This window comes from Oncorhynchus mykiss, chromosome 4 (genome assembly GCF_057628025.1).
Source record: "Oncorhynchus mykiss isolate SJ-2025 chromosome 4, ASM5762802v1, whole genome shotgun sequence".
Lineage (NCBI taxonomy): Eukaryota > Metazoa > Chordata > Actinopteri > Salmoniformes > Salmonidae > Oncorhynchus > Oncorhynchus mykiss.
In genome coordinates, this window is record NC_143025.1 from 63926376 (window position 1) to 63941435 (window position 15060).

At 45.6% G+C, this 15060-nt stretch overlaps 1 protein-coding gene across 6 annotated transcripts in view; it reads left to right on the forward strand.

The window, feature by feature from the left end:
- LOC110522145 (tyrosine-protein kinase Fyn) overlaps positions 1–12846 on the forward strand; it is a 67531-nt gene extending 54685 nt beyond the window's left edge. For 2 of the 6 annotated variants that reach the window (XM_036975687.2, XM_036975686.2), the window contains 9 exons: positions 440–543; positions 801–950; positions 6164–6328; positions 6626–6781; positions 8331–8510; positions 9107–9183; positions 9418–9571; positions 9859–9990; positions 10922–12846. In XM_036975687.2, coding sequence (XP_036831582.2) covers positions 440–543; positions 801–950; positions 6164–6328; positions 6626–6781; positions 8331–8510; positions 9107–9183; positions 9418–9571; positions 9859–9990; positions 10922–11130 — 1327 coding nt within the window. In that variant the 3' untranslated portion in view covers positions 11131–12846. The remainder of the gene's footprint in view (positions 1–439; positions 544–800; positions 951–6163; positions 6329–6625; positions 6782–8330; positions 8511–9106; positions 9184–9417; positions 9572–9858; positions 9991–10921) is intronic. The other 4 variants (XM_036975688.2, XM_090232539.1, XM_036975689.2 and 1 more) reach the window with 2 other exon arrangements.
- The last annotated feature ends 2214 nt before the right edge of the window (positions 12847–15060 follow it).

Below are 15060 nucleotides of genomic sequence, written 5' to 3' on the forward strand. Positions count from 1 at the left end.
CTGAGGAATAATGATGTAATTATTCTAATGGTGCACCACAAGGCAAACTCTCATTAAGCTCACTACAGTATGCTGGATTTAAGCACAGCCTGGGTTTGCGTTGGGTGTGGCTCAATTTACCGACACTGGCTTATTACTGTAAGACAAGGGGGGGCATTTCATGCAGGGTATTAAATCCCCCGTTCACTCTCAACATGCATTGTTCAGCCTCTAGTCTGAGAAAGCACGGCCCGATGGGTGATTTTATTGACAGGGTTTATAGTGAGAATTTCAACTGGCCTCGTGACCTGTGTCTCTCAGCTCTCTCTGTATGTCAGATCATCATTTTCAACTTCAAAGACGGCTTTTCCGCCCTCGAATCGATCCAGATAGATGGCTTATACAATGGCTTCCCTCACTCATTATTGACCTGTCCCTGTGTTAAACCCTCTCTCTGTAGCTGGTACTTTGGGAAACTGGGCCGGAAGGATGCAGAGAGGCAACTTCTGTTCACCGGCAATCCCCGCGGCACGTATCTCATCAGGGAGAGTGAAACCACTAAAGGTAACCTCAAGAGACTGTCGGGACGGCACTGTAATAGAATGCATGATGTACCCAACTTGAGGAGCGGCCTACTGTTCTAGAAAAACTGTCCAGCGGGTAAAACTGGTTGAAATGACGTCAGAATATTTTCCCGGTGGGCTACTTCAGCATCTGGTAATACTATCAACCGTTCGCTATGGCCACAGCTATAATTAATGCATGAGGTAAGTGACCGTTTTCCCAAGTGACTCACTCCCCTCCACAACTGTGTTCGGTAGGTGCCTTCTCCCTGTCCATACGAGACTGGGACGACGTGAAGGGGGACCACGTCAAGCATTATAAGATCCGTAAGCTGGACAGCGGCGGTTACTACATCACCACCAGGGCTCAGTTTGAGACCCTACAGCAGCTGGTACAGCACTACTCAGGTGAGAGTCAGAAGTGGTCCGAGTCACACCGTCAATAGAACATTCCAACACCCACCGTTCATACACCGCTATTGCCATGTTCATTATGGAAAATATGTATTGCTGCACACCAGCGGCTCATAGTAATGGCCGGAACGGAGCGAATGGAATGGCGTCAGACACTTGGGAACGTGATCCCATTCCACTGATTCCGCTCCAGCCATTACCACCAGTTGAAGGGCCAGCAACCCCCTGTGCTGCACATTGAAAACATCCTAAAACTGAGGCAGATGCAAAAGGATGCATATCATTTATTACACCTACCATTCATACACCATTACAATGTTTATAAGACCTTCATGAGTGACGAAGTGTATACCGATGAGGAGAATATACAGTATGTCGGCCGGGAGTTAAAGTAAGGTACAGTTCAAAGACGTTACTAAGGTACACAATGGTAGGTGTTGGTAGACAGAAGTTACTAAGGTACACAATGGTAGGTTTTTGTAGACAGAAGTTACTAAGGTACACGATGGTAGGTTTTTGTAGACAGAAGGCCATGCAGCTGAAACGCGTCTAGAGTTTTTCATCTTTGTTTACTTTGAACACGCCATACAAATAAAGGCATTTTAAGGAATTATATGAAGAGTGCCTTGGTCCCCCTTTCTTTTTAATAGCTGTAGTGATGTTGGTGTTATAGTGGAGACATAATTTCTAAACAAATAGATACAAGAGACTTCTCCTCGGGCCTGGCGTCCAATTCCTTGGATGAATCCAGAATTGTATTCTGCTGACACAATCAGTATAAAATGATTTCCACTGGGGAGCCCTCTTCAACAGCAGAAAGTGATGCTGACATTTAACATTTGAGAAGGGAATAGAGTGAAATTGAAGTGACGCCAGGTGTAATGTGGTCCATAAACACAAACGTCAAATACTGAGCGAAGTACTTTCAAAGTTTTCGAAAACTGTTGAGAATGCAACAGCTAAGTGATTCAAGGAGGGATGAAGTGGCATGGTTTGAAATCAACTATTCAACCAATGTTGAGAGGAGTACATTTTAGATTGACACCGGCGCCACCTATGGTGGTTTGAAAAGGGGACCCTGATAGGATGATGTAGTCTACTGTTTGTCTTAATGTGAGAGAGCGGTCTTATTATCTCACCATGTAGAGAGTAATGAGCCCGTTTTAACAACGGTGGTCTGTACTGTACCGTCACCATGCTATTGAGTGTCCCAGTTGTACAGACCACGAGGAAAGTTGAACGTCACTTTGTGATGACGACAGGCTGCATTCATGAGCATGTGTTGGTGCCAGATGAGACGGCGCGCTCTCTCTTTTTCTCTCTCTCTCTCTTTCTCTCTCTTTCTCTCTCTCTTTCTCTCTCTCTCTCTCTCTCTCTGTCCCTCTCTCTCTCTGTCTCTCTCTCTCTCTCTCTTTCTCTCTCTCTTTCTCTCTCTCTCTCTCTCTCTGTCCCTCTCTCTCTCTCTCTCTCTCTGTCCCTCACTCTCTCTTTCTCTCTCTCTCTCTCTCTCTATCCCTCTCTCTCTCTCTCTGTCTCTCTCTCTTTCTCTCTCTCTCTCTCTCTGTCCCTCTCTCTCTCTTTCTCTCTCTCTCTCTCTCTGTCCCTCTCTCTCTCTGTCTCTCTTTCTCTTTATGGATCACTCTCCCTCTGTGTGTGTGTGTCTGTCTCTCTCCCCTGTCTGTCTTTCCCCGTGAGAAGGGTGATATTTCCCCTCCACGTGCTCCAGTTAGCACGTTGACATGTCCGCACTGAGCCCATTGGAAATGAACCGTATGGATTTTGTGTGTATGTTTGTGTCACTGTGCATTAACTGTCAATTTTCTTCCCCCCTTATCGCCACTCCAGAGAACACATGTGAAGTTCAAACACACCTCTTCAAATGACCTTGACTGCTGTTGTTTTCTTCCAGGGCTTGTGCTTCTTCTGTTGCCTTTTGGGTCGTTCCCACAAAATGAGTCCAAAATAAGTTGGTTAAAAAAATTAGTGTCATTTTAGCACGTTTTCCTATCTCAAGGGGTTCAATAAAAACGACTATTACTATAGTAAGTCCCTATTAAGTGCCAAATAAAGTAACAGGGTTGACCGTAACAGGGTTGACCGTAACAGGGTTGACCGTAACAGGGCTGACCGTAACATGGTTGACCGTAACAGGGTTGACCGTAACAGGGCTGACCGTAACAGGGTTGACCGTAACAGGGTTGACCGTAACAGGGTTGACCGTAACAGGGTTGACCGTAACAGGGCTGACCGTAACAGGGTTGACCGTAACAGGGTTGACCGTAACAGGGTTGACCGTAACAGGGCTGACCGTAACAGGGTTGACCGTAACCGGGTTGACCGTAACAGGGTTGGCCGTAACAGGGCTGACCGTAACAGGGTTGACCGTAACAGGGTTGACCGTAACAGGGCTGACCGTAACAGGGCTGACCGTAACAGGGCTGACCGTAACAGGGTTGACCGTAACAGGGCTGACCGTAACAGGGTTGACCAGTAAAACAGCCATGAATCACCTTGTGACAGGGGGAATGGAAGCTTGTTGTGTGCAACAGGGAGGGGCAATTGAATGCAGGCTTCACAAAAAAAAGTTTAATTGTTAAAACATTTCTAGCCTGTCTATCTACGGGTAACAGGGTTGACTTGATATGCTCAACACACTCAGTTTTCCACCACAAAACATCAGAAAATGTCCAAAAAGGGTAGGACCAGCTCACCTGATTTTATACTATGATTTGACTATTAGATGTTCAATGTTTCTTTACAAAAAGCTTTTCAGGAATATTTTCACCGTTAATAAAAATGCGAGTTCAGTTCACGTTGACAGAGTTGACCTTAAAATGAGGGACAGGTTGTTTGTTTGTTTTTTTTTACCTTAAAATGAATCACCGATCACATGAAATAAACAATCTTCAGAAATGACTTTTTCAAAGCAACAAAATAAATGGGGCTTTACAATGATGATGAGAAATGTTGGGCTTAAGTGGGTTAAAATCCTCAGAGAAGTCGGAAAGTGCCAAAAATGCTGAATTTTGGCATTTTAGCAAGCCCATATTTATAGAATCTGAAGTTGCTACATCCATTTTTGGACTAATAAATGAATGAGATGTACCCATTGATTCTTGAAGAATATCACTTGTAAATGCCTCATGAACTTAGTTCAACTGTCATACCCCGTCACAACCCACAATACAAGCTTGTTTTACTTCAGTGTTTGTAAACAATGTTAATGTAAACCAACACTAAATAGCCTCAAAACATTGGTTAAATCTATCATTTTAATATCATGGATGGTCAGTCCTTGGATCCATAACTCTGTCTATGAATTTGGAAGTGGTTACATTTCTCCAGCCCCAAATCCCTCATCTTTTTACTGAAACAGGGCCTGGGAGGACACTTTGTTATTGTTTCAACTGCTGATTGCCGCTTTAAAGGGCACTTCGTTTTAATATAACACGCTTTTAAAATCCAATATTGGTGCAAAATGTCTAATTCGAATATCAAAAGGACTCATTTCGTGGCATTACCCTTTTTCCTTTCTCGCAATCTCTCACTTGGGTTTTTGAATCGAGATTCAATTTCTAGGATTATCGACGGAACCTTTCCACAGCAGTCACACAGCAATCACATACGGTTGTCAAAAACAACACCAGCCCAAACTATCTTTAAAAAAAATAACGAAATCTTTTCCTTGGAAATACCACTTATTTTTTAATAGCCAACGAGGGCTAATAAGAGTTGTGACACCTATTGTGTGCATACAGTGTGTCCAACTCCTCTCCCATTTGCCGTAGCGACATGTTTCATGATCGTGACACTGAGACATAAAGTACAGTATTGATACCTGGACACAGCAGCAGGTACCGATGGGCTTTAATGGCTGGCGTCCAGTCGGAACACAACACTTCTGATGGAGAGCCTTTATCTCCCCTTTACTGCCCTGAGCAAACAGCCTGGTCCTTATCTCCTGGAGGGGCCCGGGGCCCCTGGCATAGGGGCCCACGTTTAATGTCAGGGGACTCAAAGTGGAATGGAAGTAGGCGGAAGCACCATTCCCACGCCTCGCTTTTGAATCGGCGGTGGGCAAACCACAGCTCCTTCCACTGCGGAAAGGAGAAACGCCTATTTTCATGTCAGGGATGAGAGGACGTGTTGTCGTCCTCACACACAGTAATGGACACAGCTGCCAGCCACAATGGCTTCTGTTGTCCCTGACTCAAATCTAGATGACAGTGCCCTCCTTCACTACGTACTGTGCATGAACATTAAAACGTCCTAGTTGTAATGCGCCATGCAGTGCATCTGGAGTGATTGACAAGCCACGTCTCTAAACAATTACAGTCGTTATTGTAAAGCATTGGGAGTCACACGTGCCTTTAGCCAAAGTGGAACCATTAACGTGGCCCTCTATAGCAGGCTGTTATGGTCAAGCTTGCCCTGCCTTTGCTAATCACGTTGTTTCCACGTAATTTCGTCTTTGTTTCACCAGACTTTTAACCTAAATCCAATGACATGGTGAGATGTGTGTTGATTTCATGTTGAATTAACGTTAGTTGACAACTCAACCAAATCTAAATCAAAAGTAGACGTGGAACACCTGTGCGCAGTGGGTTCTAGCTTTGACTAAGAGCAACCTCAAAACAGGCTGCAACCTGAGCAATATTGACCCTTCAATTTATTTTTGAATTCCTTAATGAATTCCTTACATTCAAAGAAATGTAGTGCAGATGCTAAAAACATCCCGTTACGTGTGTCAGCAACGGAGCTGACAGAACCCTAGTGCAGTACTGTAGGGTGAAGGATGGAGGTTGGAACAGCACTCAATGTGATTTGATGAACAGTAGCTAAGAGGGCATTAGACAGATTGATTCTTGACCTTATGGCCTGGGGACAGACACCGTCTGGGACATCTAGTGGGACACATTGACTGGCTGCTGGATGCACCTGGAACTGTTCTGCTATGGCAGTTCGCTTTAACTTACTGTCTACTGCAGCTTCTCTCTCTCTCTCTCTCCCTCCTCTCTCTCTCTCTCTCTCTCCCTCCTCTCTCTCCCTCCTCTCTCTCTTCACAGTGCTTTGCTAACTGCTTTCTTTCAATCCCCTTCCTTCTCGATCTCACCCTGTGTCTCTGTATGCGCACGCGTGTGTGTGTGTGCGTGTGCGTGTGTGTGTGTGTGCGCGTGTGCGTGTGCGCTCCTTGTGCCTGTGTGCAGAGCGGGCCGCGGGGCTGTGCTGTCGCTTGGTGGTGCCCTGCCACAAAGGGATGCCCCGCCTCACCGACCTGTCCGTCAAAACCAAAGACGTGTGGGAGATCCCGCGAGAGTCACTGCAGCTCATCAAGCGTCTGGGGAATGGGCAGTTTGGGGAGGTCTGGATGGGTACGGGCAGAGTCGCCTCCGTAAACGTCTGACCGCAGGCTGCGTGGAAGGGGGCCCCTGACTGAGCAAGCAGAGACATCAGACCGAGAACAGATTGACAGTCTACTCACAACCTCTCTCTTTGAGAGATTTGGCGGAGACCAAAAAAACAACATTTGTGTCTTCACTGTTAAATGAGATGTCTACAAGCTCCGCTCTCTCAGTTCAAAATGGCCGCCTTCCATCTGCCTCTTTGCATGTTCCTCTCCCTGGTAGTTAACCCTGTGTGCCTTGACTTCCCTGTTCCTTCCCCTGTAGAGAGTGCGGATGGTTTGTGCTTTAATTTAACGGGTGTGTGTGTGAACTGCACCCCTGATACTATGGGCCTGACTCACGATTCCTGGGAAATCGCCAGAGACTCACTTGAGTTCGAAGTAAAGCTGGGGGCGGGATGTTTTGCTGAGGTGTGGTGTGGTAAGAACAAAATAGTTCCATTCCGTTCTTTTCATTTCTATTGAGGGGTGTCCGGGAGGGAAATTGTATAACTTACATGTATTTATTTCTAAATGTAAAGGGGTTTTATTGAATCACCTGAGGACTTTTTCAGTCCAGTCAGCAAAACACAAAAGGAAACTTTTGTGCAGGTAGTTCTGTTCTGTATTATAATGGTTAGTAACATGTACGTTATCATTTCTTTCCCAGGATACCCTTAGATTTTTGCTAATATTATTTGTATCATGCTTCAGTTGAGGCTTCAGGTTTAAATCAATAATCCTAGGTTGACTTTTAAGCATACAACCTCACTATTATTTTTTATGTATCCTGTGTTGAACTGGCTACATGGACTACATTTCAATCCAGAGATCGGGGGTGTGTCCTGTCCTGTTGTAACATTTCAACAGGCTGTTTAGGGGTTTGGAGTTTAAGTTGGGGCTAGTCCCAGCTGCTAGCCCCAAACCCTGCTGCTAGTGACACCCAGCCCCCCTGGGATACCATTACCTCAGAACCCAGCGGGTGACCTCAGCACAGTAACGGTACAGCGCCAGGCCCCAAAATGGCCGACGAGGCCCAGCAGCCATAGCTGTGTCACTAATCAACACTGCTCTCAAGGATTTCTGAGTGCGCTCTTAAATGAAACCCGCCACAGTAGAAACGCATGTGAATTCCAAATGTCGCCGAATGACTGGAGGTCTGTCTTGCCTTTAGGTCAGAGCTGATATTTCTGCATTATTTACTGACACAGAACACATCCCAAATGGCATCATATTCCTGTATATGGTGCAATACTTTTGGTCTAAACTGCTGCACTATATAGGGAATATCGTGCATTTTGCGACTGAGCCACAGAACAAGCTAAATGACCTTGTATGAAGAATCGACCATGATTTTCAATGGTTCAATATTGGGTGTATGTAAAGTACTGTAGAGAAGAACATTGGCATGGCCACACTGTGCTACAGTGCAGTAACAGGCACAGCTCCACAGAGGGTTTTTTACTTATGAGGCTGTTGCTTTTGTTAATCATCCTACAATGGGGTTATCTTTCCCCGTGTTGGTATATTGTGGGGTTTAACACCTCACCAGATCTCTCTCGCGGCTTTTGAAAGCCATTTGAAATGAAGGGTCGCTAGAAATGTTATGCACATCGATGCGTCCCTCAGCACAACCTTTAAAGGCAAGCAGACTTCAATGTCCATTTCTGGGTTGTGTGCTGTGTTTGTTGGTATGCCAACGCAAGAATGTTTTTAGAGATGAACATACTAGATTGTACAACAGCAATGCCTAATTACATTCACAACAAAGTGGGGTCACGTCTTGCTTTGTGACGTGATGTGCCGTAGACATAATTGGACAGTTTTCCAGATTAAGTCTAGTCTTGGACTGAAAAGCACGCTTCACGGATCATCTCCATTTGAATAACTTCTTAGTCCAACGCTAGGCTTAAACCGTGTCTAGAAAACCGGCCCCCGGGAGTTGTGAGATGTGACGGCTGTACTAATTCTTTGTCGTTGGTGGGTAACAGGAACGTGGAACGGCACCACTAAGGTGGCGGTGAAGACGCTGAAGCCGGGCACCATGTCTCCCGAGTCCTTCCTGGAAGAAGCCCAGATCATGAAGAAGCTCCGGCATGACAAGCTGGTGCAGCTCTACGCTGTGGTGTCTGAGGAACCCATCTACATCGTCACTGAGTACATGGGCAAAGGTATTGTCACTCACACACACACACGAGTGGACGCATGTACACATAGTCAGACACACACACACACACACGCTATACATGGTGTAACACACACTCCCGCCCACACACAGTTCATGTTGTGAAAGACACACACAGACCCACACGCAATACCTTTGTCCACGTACTCTGCGACGATGCCATGGAGGAAAACGGACCGGAGCACTCAGTCCAACATTGACGACGTGGTGAACCACCACCTTCGGTGACACGTTGTAGGTCTAGCTAGATCGACTGTGTAACCGCCTGCCTTGTCGCCGGCCCGGTAGTTGTTATTCCTCTGGAATATTGTTTTCATTCATTACGACAATAATGAGAGCCTATATTTAACTATGACGGAGTCGGCCAAGAAGCTGACATTTTACGAGCACCACAAGAAAGCGCTTCAGATCCGTGAATTAAGTATAGAAAAGGCTGGGATGGAAACTTTGATGTGATCGTTGTTTCGTTGGCAGGCTGGGAAGGAATCCCACATGTTGGTCAGACTGCTGTCAACTGATGTTTCAATAAAGATCTGCTATTTCAAATGCATGTCCTGACAACAGAAATCTCCTGTTGTTTAGGAAGCCTCCTGGATTTCCTGAAGGATGGGGAGGGACGAGGACTGAAACTGCCCAATCTGGTTGACATGGCAGCCCAGGTAAAGCCCTGCTAAAAAAAAATGTCACTCATTCCGCTCGGTGTTTCTATAACGGAACTCGTGAGTTACTTCACAAACAAGACGACTCAGCAGCACTGACACTTCAAGACCGTGGTGTGTCACCGTGTGCAGCATTCTCTCTGGAACTAAGTTGAACGCAGTGCTTTTACCGTGTGTGTGTGTGTGTGTGTGTGTGTGTGTGTGTGTGTGTGTGTGTGTGTGTGTGTGTTCCAGGTGGCAGCAGGCATGGCGTACATTGAGAGGATGAACTACATCCACAGAGACCTGCGCTCGGCTAACATCCTGGTCGGGGACAACCTGGTGTGTAAGATCGCCGACTTTGGACTGGCCAGGCTGATTGAGGACAACGAGTACACAGCACGGCAAGGTGAGGTCACACACACAATAACGAAACACAGACACACACTAATGATTGCCTTAGGTCATGAAGGGAGTTCTTCCAACACTGGCCATAATGTGCGCATCATCACACCCTGACAGGATGTCGACGGCTCCCATTTCAGATCCAAACATGTGCTCACTGTCTGCCTATTCCACTGTACTACAGACTGGAACAGAGACACTGAGAGACACTCCCAGCTCTAGAGAGAAAGAATACCATAGCTAACTTACATTCTGTCATTTATTCATATCTCCCCCTCTGTTCTGTCCCAGGTGCTAAGTTCCCGATTAAGTGGACAGCCCCGGAGGCTGCGCTGTATGGAAAGTTCACCATCAAGTCAGACGTGTGGTCATTTGGCATCCTGCTCACCGAGCTGGTCACCAAGGGACGTGTACCCTACCCAGGTGAGGAGGGTCAAATAACCAGAGATTCAATGGTCACGTCTCCAATGGAACCCTAGTTTCTAGAACACTAGGGTCCTGGGGACTTTGTTGGACGCAACCCTTGTGATGTAATGTCCACATTCTGAGTTGAGTCGTCACTTGTAATGCACATAGGTAGAGGACTATGATGCAATTATACACCACAACAAGAGCTTATATAACAAGTGGCAGGCAGCTCCTGCTGTTTACTGAGCGTTAAAAGAGAAGAAGGGGTCTTTAAACACGGCTGAGTGACTTTGTTTTCCTGATACAATCTGAGATTTATAACCGTAATCCAGGGCCTGCCTCTGGGCCGCTGCTGGTCCATGTGAGAGGGCTGGTCTTGGGCAGGGAGTTGACTGAGATCAGCCTCTCTGAGAGAGGGAGGGGGGATGGGGAACACATGTTTGTCCAGATGGGCCACGCTGCACTGGGCTGGGCTGGTGTGCAAAAAGAGGGAGGAAGGGGGAAGTGAGTGGAGGGTTTGCACGCTATGGGGGCCGAGCTGGGACTTAGGGGATAATAGCATCATCCTAGAAGATGTCTTAGCAGCTTTCTGACGCCCTCCCTCCGAACTGTTCTTGTTGATGCCGAGGCCACATCTCGTAGCTAGTGAAAAATAGATGGCAAGCCACTCCAACGCCCCCAGGTTGTAAAACGTTTGACCCCTGTGTTACGAGAAAGCTTTTCCCAGGTCCAAATGTTGCCTCAAGATCAGCATCTCCAGTATGAGGTTGAACGCTCAATGTCTGTGTCATTAAGGTCATTCAATGGAGGTAAAGTCTAAACAGATCTCTTTCGTTGAACCGACTTATCGATTACTTGAAGAGCCTTTTTCTTTCCTTATCTCTGTCCGTCTGTCTGTGTCTCTGTGTGTCTGTCTGTCTGTGTGTGTGTGTGCGTGTGTGTGTAGGGATGAACAACCGGGAGGTGCTGGAGCAGGTGGAGCGAGGCTACAGGATGCCCTGTCCCCAGGACTGCCCCATCTCCCTCCACGAGCTCATGGTGCAGTGCTGGAAGAAGGACGCCGAGGAGAGGCCCACCTTTGAGTACCTGCAGGCCTTCCTGGAGGACTACTTCACGGCCACGGAGCCGCAGTACCAGCCAGGGGACAACCTCTAAACGCTGGGCTCTGGGCTGGGGACTGGACTGAACCGTAGCTCTCTGGAGCCACACCAGGGACCCGTGCATCTTCCTCAGCTCAACAAAGCATCTTGTCTCAACTCTCCTCCAGCTCCCAACACTCTCAAACACTCTCTGTGGCAAACCCTGAGACAGACTCAACCGACTGGATACCAGAGATACCAGTTAGGAGAGAGGGAGGGAGGTTTGTGGGTGGTTGGGCTAGTTATGATGTAATGAAATGCCTGTATTCAATGTAAATATGAACAGCTCGTCTGTCTAACTTTTGGTTTATGTTTTGGTGGTTTGTTTGCTTCTGTTATGGCATTTTGACTGATTTTCTCCATGATGATGATGATGATGATGATGATGATGATGATGATGGTGGTGATAAAGAAAATGGTCAATGAAGATGATAATTTCAAAAGTGCACCATGAGACCATGATATCTTGTCACTTCTAATCCAGAATATACAGGACATGTCTGTCACAGCTAATATTTGTTTTATTATTATTTTGGGGGCAATTTAATGAACACCTCCATAAATTATTTATTTCATTTTTGCGGGTTTTGCTCATGTATAAAAATAAACAAGAAAACCAGTCCTGAGTGTATTGCCTCAGTGTATAAATTATGTTTGGGGCCAAGTCATCTGTTTTACAGGGACTTGAGGCAAGCATGACAGAATACTCTGTAGAGATTTCTTTTGCACCTCATGGATTTAGTTTGCTATGATTTAGCTTTTATTTTGTTCATCCTTGTAAAATAGTTTTGTCCTCCTCAAAGTAATAGATGTTAGGCTAATGCCGTAACAAAGTTATTTTACAAATAATGTATGTTACATTTTGTAATTACAGCCAAATGTGTGCGCATTATACTTTTGAACATATCTCTTCTCGCTTACCAGGTTTTAAGAAAAATAAATAACGGGGGAAAAGATTGGTCTTTCCAGGTATTATTTAGTGTATACCGGAAGGACATGATGTTTATTTAAGAAGAGAAAGATGTTCATCTCTGCTTTTAATGGTCTTATTTTAACCTGTATACGAGTTCCATTTTAGCAGCCATTCCAAGGCATCCATCCATCTGATGGTCCTTGTTTCCTCCGTGCCGTGAAGCCATGTACTGGGAAGTCTTAGTGGGTAGCATCTCGTTCCTCCCTCTGTGAACAGTGACATGCCCCCATCCACCTGCTCCTCAAACTCATACACTGTCGGTCTGTCTGCCTGTCTGTCTGCCTGTCTATGCAGCACAGCACCACCAGTAGGATCCTTCCTCAGCTCATTTCTGGACCACTTCCTTTGGATGACTTTATCTTTTTATGTTTAAACTGACGTGGATATCTGAAGTCTTGCGTCTCCTGTTTCAGAGTATGTTTTATTCAACTTTCATGGAGAGATCTCTGAGGAATGGGGTGTATTGTATCTTCAGGGGGGAACGTGGCAAAGACACTGGTGAAGCGGCCGGCTGTAAAGTTTGACCTTGTTTAATCTAAATGTAGTATTTGTTCTCATCTTACGATAGTTTAAGTGCTAATAAGGATCTGTTTAAGATTGAGCCCCCTCGTCGGTTTTACAGCTTAACAGTTTTAAAAGTGTCAGTAGCCTTCCTAGTGTTAATTCTTCTATTTTTCCATTTGTTAACATTTTCTGTTTTATTAATTCAGTGGTTTGGCATTTGAAATTCAAGAAGAACAATAAACATTTTACACTCTTTCCACTTATTTTATATATTATTTCATGCTATGGAATTGCTGTGTCTGTTGCTGTGTGTGTCTAGACATAATCCAACAGGCCTGTCCAGCTCTGCCTTCGTGACCACACTGCTCCAGGGTGAAACAGAAGAGATTTAAAGAAGACACGCCTTTGACATCATTGGACAGGAGTCTCTCCAGCACCTTAGCTGTATGTTGAGGGGAGGGCCAGCAGGCACCTAAGGAGGTGCTAAATGACTGCTACATGAATACAGGGTAGGCCTGCAGCTGGGATGAGGCACCGGTGCCAGCTAGTTACAGGGGAACTCTACGGTCAGACCGACACACACACACACACAGCCTGCAGCTCATACAATCACCTCACAACTCGTCTAGCACATCGCCAACTCCATTGGTAAAGTTTGCAAAGGGACACCTCGGCAACGGCAGTCACATGTTGGCTGATAAGCTGCAGGGCATTTGTTATCAGGTGAGAGTCACTGCACAAGCTCTAATAGAAGGGGAAAAAGTGTTACGTTAACTTTGTGCGTTCAACAGTCATCTTAAATTGTATTTTCTGTGAAGACCACAAGGGGGAGCCTTTTCCATCACTGTGTGTGATGGAAAATCACACTGCGGAAGTGTACTGAGCCCTATCAGCCAGCAGCTGCCAAGATTGGTGACTTCATTGAGGAATCATGGTAACTTGTTGTTTGACTTGTAATTCATCTCCTTGGATACATCACAATAACAATATGTCAATCAATATTGATAGAAGGATATTACAAGAGTCTTATTTAAGCATATGAGATATGTTGATTTCCATGGCCTCGCTCTCACAGATCAATGTAAACCCACCAGAGGTCTGTCTACCTGTGCTTCAGGTGATGTGACACCTGTAGATGAGCCCTCTCTCTCTGTAGATGAGCCCTTTCTATATGTAGATCTGGCTTCCCAGAGAGAGAGAGAGAGAGCAGGGAAGCTTTATTTGACCTGCAGCTGGCTGACTTGGTCCTCATCATCACCTAATACTACTGGACTGGGCTGGGCTGGGCTGGACTGGACTGAGCTGGGCTGGGCTGGACTGGACTGCCAACACAGTTGATCTCTACTAAACCAGCAGGCTTGCCCATCTGTGTAAGTCATCTGTACTACATCTTATTATTGTTACATACGCAATTCATTTTGATGGGATTCTTATAGACAAGTGCATGTTTTAGGGGGTTTTGAAAATGTGTTTTTATTGTACTGGTAAAATGCAATACATTAATTACTTTAAGACATGAAGGTCAGTCAATACGGAACATTTCCAGAACTTTGAAAATTTCTTCAAGTGCAGCCGCAAAAACCATCAAGTGCTATGATGAAACTGACACTCATGAGGACCGCCACAGGAAAGGAAGACCCAGAGTTACCTCTGCTTCAGAGGAAAAGTTCATTAGAGTTACCAGCCTCAGAAATTGCAGCCCAAATAAATGCTTCACAGAGTTCAAGTAACAACATCAACTGTTCAGATGAGACTGTGTGAATCAGACCTTCATGGTCGAATTGCTGCAAAGAAACAACTACTAAAGGACACCAATGAGAAGAAGAGACTTGCTTGTGCCAACACCAGAAATGGACATTAGACCAGTGGAAATGTGTTCTTTGGTCTGGAGTCTCCAAATTGGAGATTTTTGGTTCCAACCGCTGTGTCTTTGTGAGATGTGTTGTGGGTGAATGGATGATCTCTGCATGTTTATTTCCCAATGTAAAGCATGGAGGAGGAGGTGTGATGGTGTGGGGGTGCTTTGATGGTGACACTGTCTGTGATTTATTTAGGATTCAAGGCACACCTAACCAGCATGGCCACCACAGCATTCTGCAGTGATATCCCATCTGGTTTGGGCTCATTTGTTTTTCAACAGGACAATGACCCAAAACACCTCCAGTCTGTGTAAGGGATATTTTACCAAGAAGGAGAGTGATGGAGTGCTGCATCAGATGGCCTGGCCTCCACAATCCCCCAACCTCAACCAAATTGAGATGGTTTGGGATGAGTCAGACCACAGAGTGAAAGAAAAGCAGCCAACAAGTGTTCAGCATATGTGGGAACTCCTTCAAGACTATTGGAAAAGCATTCCAGGTGAAGCTGGTTGAGAGAATGCCAAGAGTGTGCAAAGCTGTCATCAAGGCAAAGGGTGGCTATTTAAAGAATCTAAAATATAAACTATGTAACTATATAAACTATTTGTTT